At 42.4% G+C, this 10700-nt stretch overlaps 1 protein-coding gene across 1 annotated transcript in view; it reads right to left on the bottom strand.

Moving 5' to 3' along the window:
• Positions 1-709: 709 nt before the first annotated feature.
• The window catches only part of LOC118321835 (myomegalin-like), a gene marked incomplete at its 5' end in the record, with an annotated part of 22687 nt that continues 12696 nt past the window's right edge, over positions 710-10700 (bottom strand). Inside the window, 15 exon segments of the mRNA XM_035653365.1 lie at positions 710-3178; positions 4536-4644; positions 4798-4844; positions 5190-5328; positions 5678-5809; positions 6457-6632; positions 6770-6874; positions 7007-7141; positions 7299-7423; positions 7593-7782; positions 7903-8022; positions 8454-8585; positions 9079-9360; positions 10333-10506; positions 10639-10700. Coding sequence (XP_035509258.1) covers positions 3030-3178; positions 4536-4644; positions 4798-4844; positions 5190-5328; positions 5678-5809; positions 6457-6632; positions 6770-6874; positions 7007-7141; positions 7299-7423; positions 7593-7782; positions 7903-8022; positions 8454-8585; positions 9079-9360; positions 10333-10506; positions 10639-10700 — 2077 coding nt within the window.

The raw sequence follows: 10700 nt of genomic DNA, 5'->3' as shown, positions 1-10700 counted from the left end.
GGATTACTTGATTACATTTTTGATTTAGTCTTTAAAATGATTTTAAAATTATTAAAAGGTTTTTAATTCTGTATTAACTCATGAAAGGTTTCTGATCTGACATTGTGAAGTATTAGGTGCAATGTTTTATTTTAAAATAATCCAAAAATTCAGTTCAAATTACAATTCTTTGGTAATCTAGTGGATTAAATTAGCCTACAAATCACTAAAAATGCCACATAATTTGTATTCAGTAACTATATTTCAAAGTAATCTGACCCAACTGTGTAAACATATTACTTTATTTCTCACTGTGATAGTTTCTTCTTCAAATTAGTTTTTTTTTAATCTTTTATATGAAACCATTTGAAACTGTCCTAGTGTATGAACTGTACATAGATTACATGTAACTGAGTTACATAATCAGGACAAAAAGAAAAGGTAATCCATTACAGTTACAGTTACTGAGCAGAAGGTCACATTGTCCTGTTGTCTTATAGAATCTATCAATACGTCTTATTGATATTTCTTTTCTCTTGTTTTTATTTACATATTTGGTGTTTTGGTCCAGAAGTAACAAAGTAATCAAGTTACATTATTGACTACAGGTTATTAGTAATTGTATGGGATTAAAGTAACACTCCCAACTCTTTTAACTATTTCTCTTTACTACAAACTAAAAATGAGTGTTATAAAGTCGATCCAAGAAACACAACAAACCAGACAGATGTTGTTTTTATCCTCTTTTATTAAAAAGGATCTTTTCTTTTACCCCAAAAACATTTTTTTAATAAAGAGAACATGCATAAAAATACAGCTGGTCTTTGTTGAACAGCAACAACAACAAATAAAAGGACTTGCATTGATGTACACACTCCCTTTAATATGTACATACATGAGACGTGGTTCCTAAAACCCTCACAGACGCTACAGAAAGACACTAAGTTTGACCTCTGACCTGTGGGGAATTACATTTAAATAGTGATCATTTTACACCTGATTTGACAACGTACACGTTGTTCACTTTGGTTGATCTTATTGCTTTATAAACACATTACAGTGCTGTTTCTTTGCCTGTTTCCACATTGTGTATAAAACTCTGATTCATATGAAGCCAAAAAGAGCGGGCCATTAAATTGATTGTCACAAATCTGGATGCATTCATCCAAAAAGAGTCAGTTTGTTTAAATTAATTCAGCTCCAGAGCTAAAACAGATGACATGGCACTTTGATACCCAGGCCTAAAAACGTCCACAAAAAAGCATCCACGAAGGCTATTATTGCACAGTAACCCAAAAAATTGCATATTTCAGTGAAAGTATTAGAGGGCAGTGAAGCCTCAGTTCATGCACAAAAACAGAAAACCTACTTTACAGGGAAATCAAGGAGAAACTACAACGGAAAGAAAATGTGGAGTTAGCCAGTGTAAAACACCCAGTTTCAGAAAAGTTCGTTTGCACAGTGAGCGTCATGAATCCTGCAGCAGCTCTGAAGAAAACATCTGTACCTATAGATGTTTTATCCCTTGACGATTGTCTCTTTAAAAGTGATTGTCATCTTGAGGGAAAATTCAAACATAAAAAAAAATCCACAAATTTAGCAAAAAAACAAAACAACGAAAGGAGATTTAAAAAAAATAAAACAACCCAAAGAGATAAAAGTGTGGTCCATATTTCTGGTTACAAAAATGAAATGTCATCTCTCTTGGACCGTTCACTATAAAATTAACTTCTTTTGGTGTGACAGGTTACTGAAGGCAGCTCGATGAGTGCCGCCTGTAACATGTTCGTGTTTGTATTAACTCTGCGTTACTAAGAGGCTTCATCAGAAGGCTTTCAAACACTGCAGGTTTCAGCAGGAACAACTGGGTTGGACCCATATTCATCTTAAATATCTGAAGAGAACTCACTCCACATTTAACAGCGACACTCTGGAGTCTGAGAACAATGAGTGGGGAAAACAAATCCCTAAATCTGTGTTTTATTTGTGAGTAAATGCACGAAAACATCATCTACCGGCTATCTGACCCAACTGTCTATTGGTAGTTCTAGTATTTTCCATATTTTATCAGTAGCTGGACATTTTTTATGACAAAACAAAAACATATCTACTGTCCCGTCAGAGAGTATGGCTTTGTTTCCACGAGCTGCTCAAACCACATGCAACTATTCTACACGCTAACTACAAACACGAGCCTCCGCAGAGGCTGACAGGAAGCACTTTGCAGTTTGGCTTTGGCTTTTTTTTTTAAAGCCCCGTTCCTGCTGGCATCAGGGGGATTTTTTGTGTCTTGAATCCCTGCTGAAGTACGAGGCTGGAGTCGGCTTTTGATCTGGAGCTTCAGATTTATGAGTTAAGGTACAACATTTCCTCCTATGAAGGTGTTTTAAGGAGGGAGCTCAAACGTAGGGGGGGTCCAGGGGAGAGTTTATTCCCCTCTTCAGCAGCTTTATGCACATTTTTAAAGTCAGTTGAGACAAAAGAACGCCTAAAAATCTGCAAAACAAAATAGTTGTCCAGAAGAAGAAATCATCTTTTAGAGCCTTTTGCTCAGTTGATTTTCTGGCCCAGAGAGACTGAAGTGAAATGACGAAAGTTTTTTTTAAAAGCCTAAAACATTTGGGGCAAGAACCCCAGAAGCCCCCCCGCTTTGCACCCCTGGTTATAAGACATTCAGATTTAGGAAATTGTAAATTTGACTGTTTTTCATCTGCCTAAACTACATACATGTGCTACAAACCGCTGTGGTTAGATTTATCAAACCTGGAGTAAACTGATATCAGAAGCTATGAATCATAAACCAACTTTAGCCAAACTCAGTCTGGTCTCATTTAAATGAGAAAAAAACACTTCAGTTGCCTCAACAAAAGCCTTCCCAACACCTACACACATTATTAAAATAATTACAGTCATTCACATTCTTAAAACCATCATCAACACTCAGACGTCACTCAACTGAAATGTTTCTCCAGCCAATAAGAGAGGCAGAATTTCCAGCATTTTTCTGTTTGAACAGCAGATGTCGATGAGGGGACTTGGTGGCTGGTGCACTACAGGAAGGCTGACTGCAGGGGGCGCTGGTGGTGGCGGTGAGCCGGTCCCAGGACAGCAGGGGAGGAGGAGATGGAGGAGGTCCGGGGCTTCATGACACCCCAACCAGGAGAGAAGGCGAGCTCACAGAAGCGTCCTGCGTTTTCAGCTGAAACACAACAGAGGAGATGTTAGAGAGACGAGTTTTATGCACGTTTGATTAAACGCTCCCTCATGTGAGTAATTAGTACCATTAAAAACTGAATTAATTCCCTCAAATTAATACTGTGTTACTTAAAATGTTCAATGTAATCTGCTACAACAATTGTTTGAGTTAAAATAACTTATTTATGACTTAAGAACAGGTAAAAACCCAACATTTTATATAGTTTTACCCAGTGAGGAATAAAAACTTTTGGCAGGATCAATTAAGTAATTTGATGCAGTCAGAGCAAATTGATGTAAGTCTTGGTTAGACGTACAAATGGTTAATTTGAGGGAACTAACATTTATTGTGCACACAGGTTAATCAATTTACAGGAATAATAAAGACAAACTGACAAAGCGTGATGAAGCAGGTTCACACTGTCCCCATGTTAAATATAAAGGCAGGTCGGTTTGTACAGTTTCTAGTAAATAAACACACTTCTGTTGACATTCAGGGGTTCTGCTCTTCCTCTGTCTCTTATTTTATCATTTTATGGCTTGCATTCATCTGCAGTCATAATGTGTATAACATGTCTGAGTGTTAGCAGGGCAAGAGCTATAAAAACAGGGGCCACATATCAAAACACTGCAAAACTTCACAGGGTGCCTTTAAAGTGGAAACAGACAACCTTTCCCCGACTATGTGTTACATTGTAATTTGATAATTATTGCTTTGCACAAACAAGTAACGTGTCGAGGTGGATTAATATTAGGAGAAAAAGAATGAGTTTCTTCATTCATTTAGTGTATATATATATATGAACTGACTCTGCCCAGACTAGGAGCCTGGAGCACTGCATAGGAGCTCTGGACTGCCTGGAGAAGGAGGTTTTTAGGGAACCAGAAGGGACAATCTGTTAAAACCTTGAAGGTTAGAGACTAGTTTGGGATGGGATCCGCAGCCTCCCAGTGAACACAACCAGGACTCTGATTCCTGGGGACGACTAAGGCATGGCGGGTTCAGGCGGGTTCAGGCGGGTTCAGGCGGAGACAGGAGAGGAGTGAAGTGGGAGAGGAGCGTGAGGCACTGTGTTGTTGGACTGAGGGCAGATGAATGCTACAGTGACTCACTATCGCCTCTTGAGGTACAAAGTGGTCGGATGAGACAGGACGGGCTGAAGCTAGCTGGTTAGCATGCTCAAACCTGTTATTTCTTCATGTTTTGTGGATCATTTCAGTTAATTTGAATGTTTTAAAGTAAAATTCTTCAGCTTTAAATAAAGTTTAACAGGAAATGACTTTAATGCCACTGTTTTCATCAAGCTTCAACATTTTATGAGGGCACTGAAGTGAGCACAGCAAAGCCAGGGGGACCATACCTTTACCAAGCCAGGGGTGTGAGGAAGAGGAGGAGGAGGAAAAGGAGGAGGAGGAAGGAGGAATGGAGAAAGAGGCACGGTGAAGGGAGGAAATCCTGAGCTCGTTCTCCTGAGGAGACTCAGCAGGTGTCCGAGGAAAGAGAAACAGCGGGAGAGAGGTGAGCGGGACTTTCACTGACCGTTTCTCTCTCTGTTAATAAAATGTGTCCCATCTTCCCACCAAAGTCCACAGTTATCAGAACCAGAATGAACATGAACTCACCTGTAAGTTCGTCTTGGCTTTCCTCAACACGTCCTGTGTTCTCGACACTGTAAAGAGAACATCTGGGAGTCATTGTTTGTTCATTCATTAAACAGAAGCTTTCAGATCAGCAGCGAAACACAAGGCCGAGTCGGCCAACAGCTGCTCGGGGTCGAAAGATGAAGAAGAAACAGAGAGATGAAGAAAGAGGAGAGAGCGCTGGGAAAAACAAGAGATAGAAGATGACGCAAGAGGGTGAAACAGACACAGATGATGTCCGTAGTGGCTAAGAGATCAAATAAGCACAGATGGCTTTACAAGATTAAAAGAAGATAAATATCATCACTGTCATTACTGAAGAGTTATGATAAATATGATCTGCTGGAAAGAGTAAAGCGGCGTCAGTGACTCACGCTGGCTGACTATAAAGTGCTCCATGCTATCTTTGGTGCGGTTGGAGCTCTTCACTCTCTCCATGGCGTCCTTTAGAGCCTCTTCTCGCTCCGAGAGCCTCAGACGGAGAGAAACGACCTCCTCCTTCAGAGACTGATCCTGTAAACACAGACAGACACAGTACATGTTAGTCTATCAGCGACTGCTGTTAACTCAACGTTTTATTTATGTAATCCATCACTGAGAGCCAGAAAGATTAAAAAAGCTATAAATTATCTTTTTGGAAATCTGAAAATCCAGTCAAATTATTTTTTTCCAAAGATGGTTTCTGATGTTTGTTCAAGTGTTCATTTTTCTGATCAGTTTATAAAAAGGAGGTTTGACATGATTGACTTTTATTACATATATAAGATGGAAAAAAATGACTGGACAAAGTTATAAAGAAGGCTCTCGGTTCCTTTTCCATCAGACTCTGAAGCGTTAGTTCAGTCTTGATGTTGGTCCTGACCTGTTTGGTTTCCTCGACGTTTGGCAGAGCTGCTCTCCAGAACATCCGCAGCAGAGAGTCGGCCTCCTCCAGGATCTGTCGCAGGGTTTTAGTGTCGGACAGCAGCTTCCTGACAGAACCTGAGTCTGAAGGCTGAGACCACAAAACACATTCATACAAAGTTCAACTAATGATTCATCCATCTGGGAGCTGCTTTATCCATGAATAATCCAGTCAGAGACTGTGGGAACCCACCCTCTTAGTTTATTTGCTTAGTTTTGCTAAATTCCTGGATGCCTATGGGACCATGCTTATGTCATTGGATCCCACAGACCCTCAACAATTGAGCCAATAGAGCCTAATATTGCTGTTTGACTCCAGACTACAACAAATGCATAAAAAAACTGTAAAATTCCCTAAAATTACTGCTGTTATTTCCAAGTGTTGTTGTCATGGGTCCTCGCCACCTCCACTTTCAGTCAATCACATGTCCCCAACTCTTAGATGTCTCAATACTAAATGTATCACATTTTAAAAACGTATAATATGAGAAGGGTTTCCTTCACTAGAGCGCCCTCCAGTGATAATAAAACAGACTGCACCGATCTCCATATGGATCGTCTAAACAAACAAACACTTGTCTATAATAATAATAATTTGATGCTGTATATATTCATAATTTAACTCATCATGGCTTTAAATGACCTCTAAAAGCTGCTGGTGGAGATTTTCATCTTTATTCTTAATAATCCAAAACGTGACATAAACTTCAATTAGCTGCTGGTCCGTGGCTCTCTCACCTGATGAAGGCTGAACTCCTGCGAGTAAAGAGCGGCCTCCATCTTGCGGAGGACAGCGGCGCCCTCCAGGATCTGCTGCTGCAGAGCCTGGAAGTCATCAATGTGGCCCACTGCGTGACGGCCATGACGGTGGGCGAATGAGCCGTCTGGAGCTCCACCCTGCAGGGCCGAGGCTGCTGGGAAGGAAAACAAGAGAAACAGATATAACACACGAGTTCTCTGTGCTGTGGAGGGTGATGTGTGTCGGTAAGTGATGGTTGTGTAACAGAGGTTGGATTACTGTGACAGGGTGTTGGCTGGATGAGGTTCTCACCTTGATCAGCTGCTCCAGTTTCTTCTGCGTGTTTCTGTGCAGCATGTGGAGGAGAGGAAGGACTGACGAGTCCAGTGTCTCTCACCGGCGGGGAGGGAACGTTGTCTGTGGAGAAAGATTAATAATAATAATAATAATAATATGACATCTTTCCCTTATTGAGTTCCACAGAATCATTCTTCTTCATTATAGTGTTGTGATCTGCTTTAATCCGTCCGGCGTGTCGGACATACTGACCGCTGAAGAGCTGTCTCCTGGATCGAGGCTGGGTGTCGGCCTGTCTGCTCAGCTGCTGCTCCAGCTGAATGTGCAGATCTCTGGGGTCAAAGGTCACAGTGCTGTGGTCGAGTTGGGCACCGTCACTGACCTGACCTGCTCAGAAACACACACACACAGACGACTAAAATTAGCAAGAGTATCAATATTTCTGCTGAGGTTTTAATAGCTGGTTTAGGGGGCGTTCGAGAGCTCTCACAGTTTTCCGAACATTTACGTTTTGTCTCTAGAAGTTCATACAGCTCCCTCCTACCTGAGTGTGTGTCTGTGGGGACTCCACACACTCTCTGGTACACCTGCAGCTCACACTGAAGAGAGTGGACCAGACTGCGGCTCTCACACAGCTGCTGCTGGAGGACGCTCACCTCATGCTGGAGTCTGTGAGAACACATGAAATCATCATTTAACCTGTTGTTGCCATATCCTGCTCTACAGTGACATCACGGTGTACTGACACAACCTGGAGTACACGTCTACATCACTGCAGCGAGGTAGGACCTGACAAAATGTCCTCAAGTCTAATAAACACACACACACACACACACACCTGTTGATGGCTTCCTGGTTCTGCTGTCTGTCCTGTTTCAGTTGTGAAATCTCTTGGTTGCGAGCTTCAGCCTCAGTTTGCAGTTTCCTGCTTTGCTCCGCCCACCTCTCAGCCTCTAGCTCCGCCTCCTTCAACCTGGCCCGCTCCAGGAGCGCCGCCTCCCTCAGCTGCTCCGCCTCCTTGCTGCCCTCTGCAGAGGACACACAGCATTACAGTGCTGACCCCAGACTGCTGATAACCTCTGTCTGATATAAATCTGTTGTTCACAATGTCACTGACGTGTTTCCTGGCAGCGAACATCAGACTGTACCTTTGGTGATCTGCTTCAGCTGGTTCTGCAGACTGACGTTCTCCTCCTTCAGCAGTCGGATCTCACTGGAGAGCTGGCCGACAGAGTCCAGACCCTGGATGTAGATGTTGGTAGGAGCACCTGGAGAGGACAGGGAGAGCATGTCATGATTAGTTAACCTGCCATCAAACTCTGCTTATATTAGGTTTTTAATTAAATCTCTATAGTAAGTATTATTATAGAGTGCTGTTTTCTTACCAAATTATATTTCCTTTTATGGGTTCTAACATATGAACAGCTTCTTTAAAGAAAACCAGTAAACTAGGGTTTTAGCACATCTGCACTAGCTACCAGTAAGACTTAGAATTGATTTTAAAACCCTATTGATCACTTTGATCACAGAAAGGTCCAGATCTCTTTTTAATATTATCTCTGATTATTGCTGTGTTTTTGTTTGTATTCTGTCTACCTCGTATATTGCTTTTAATCTTATATGTGTATGTAAAACAAAGCTGTACCATGTTGTTTTGAAGTATGCATTTACAAATTGAGTGTGTGTGTGTGTGTGTTACCTTTCTCAGTGGCGGTGCGGGCCAGCCTCTCCTCCAGTTGCTGTCGGAGGCGATCGTTGGTCTGGATGGAGTCCTCCAGTCTCTGTCTCAGACTCCTGATCTCTCTCAGGTGCTCCTTCATCAGGTCTGAACCTACAACACACACATATAATCTGTAATGTTAGAGACCAGCAATATTCTCTACTGAACGCTGTGACATCTCACTAGAAATACCAAAAGAATCAAATGAATCAAACCAAAGTTTAGTACAAAGTAGTAAGGGACCACGTCTGTGTTTTTCAGGATGTTACTACAGATCAAATTTGCATTATGTCCTTCCCTCAGCTTCCCACGGTACAATTATACATAATCTTCCCCGTTCCTGGTTTAATGTGAAACATGCAGGAAGTGTTGAGTTACAGAAGCAGTTCGGACTGATTATTGAATGACAGCTGTTTACTGTGTACATGAACAACAGAATTCTTCCTGATCAATACTTTAATGTCCATTTTTTGGGCAGATGATACTATTTTATACCCCAGGAGCGGCCACAGCCCAGACTCTGACCCACAGCTGAAAATCTCAAACAACGTGGATTCTCTTTATCAAATACTTTCCCTAAACAAGGATCCGAGTGTGTATCTACCTGTGTTACTGGTGCCTGACTGGTACCCTGAGGATCCTGAAGACAGGTCAGCTCCCAGTCTCACTGGTCGGGTACCGTAGGCCATATCCCACAATGCACTGCTCTCCAGCAGACTAGCCCCAGCTTTCATTGCTGAGCTGGCATCCAGACTGCTGCTGGCAGCGCTGCTGAAAGGAGAAGGCTGGTATGTGTGGTAGGAGAGAGGCAGGAAGGCCGAGGAGTCGGACTGCTGGTGGGCGAACGGGAACCCCTGAAGAGGTTTGGACTGGGGAGTGGAAAACCCTGAAGAAGAGACACGAACATCATGTTAGAAAATAAGGGAACATATCAAATATTAGAGGAGAAAACACTGCAGACACGTGCTGGAGGGATTGTCGATTTAAAAAAAATTTGAGTGTTAGTGAGACACGAAGGAAGGGAGAGTGAAAGACTGAAAGAGAGATGAAGGGATTTCTCCTGACGTAGGGAACGACTTAATCGGCCAAACTAAATCGGCCTGGTTTGGGGTGTGTCAAAGCTCCGTCTCTCATTAGTGTTCAAAGATCACAGCAAATCCTTCTCAAGCTGCATGCAGTGGGTTCATTAAGGAACAAAGGAAGAACAGTTATTCAATGTGAAAGAAAGTGCAGTGGGTTAAAGACAAAGGGAAGGCATGTGGATTATTAAAGCCGATCAACTCTCACTTCATTTCACACCCTGTATATCTCCACGCAGAAACTGATTCAGTCGTTGGTTCATTCTTCCCTCTCTTACATGTATGGATGCATTAAAGGCGGATCAATCTGACTTCCAATCATTTAAAGCTCCTACAAGGAACTTTTATATTGTGTTTTTTTTATGTTGTTGATCCTGTGGACATAAGTGGTAGCGTTTCTACTGCCTCATCTCATTGATTTCAAGGGGAAATCCAGGCATTAAGAATAATTATGAGTTAGGTTAAAGATTCCTTGTATCGTAGAGCCACTGTAGATTAAATAAAATAGTAGAATAATGTAGAAATGTAAAAACTTGGATATTCTCTGACTATCTTTGTTCTCTTTGTCTCCATTTTCTAACATGCTGTTAAACTCGGTTAACGTTGGCTAGAGAACGAGCTCCTGCCCACTAACTCAGCTGTTCATCATCTTCTTCAGAACAAAAGTTTACACTGTTCCCCTGAAAGTTTCCTCGTCAGCTTCACGGGAAATATCGATCTTCAAACACACGACAGTTAGTTCACAGTAAGCTCGTGCATATACAGTGAGACGGACGCACTCTCATTGTCTCCCAGCTGCCTCTGTAACATCTGCAGCTCCTGATGGACCTCAGCCAGGGAGAAACCCACGCCCCCGTTGCCTTGGTAACGGGTTCGCAGGGTTGTAGGGTGAGGATGGAAGGAGGAGGGCGGAGGGTGGAAAGAGGGGGTAGAGGTGAAGCCTGGGGCTGGAGCTGGGAGGAGGAGAAGAAGTCCAAAGCAGAAGAATGAAAGAGAGAAAATGGAAACAGGACAGAGGTGAAGGAGTAATAATGCAGCAGAACGCTAACTCACAGCCTGGGTCACACTCGTGAGCCCATTCCTACCTGTCTGACTCTGCATGTCTGCGGGTTTGTGTGGCGAGCTGGGGCATTGCATGCTGGGACAG

Source organism: Morone saxatilis, unplaced genomic scaffold, assembly GCF_004916995.1.
Source record: "Morone saxatilis isolate NCDOM2014 unplaced genomic scaffold, NCSU_SB_2.0 Contig12, whole genome shotgun sequence".
NCBI lineage: Eukaryota > Metazoa > Chordata > Actinopteri > Moronidae > Morone > Morone saxatilis.
This window is presented reverse-complemented; position numbering and strand designations above follow the sequence as displayed.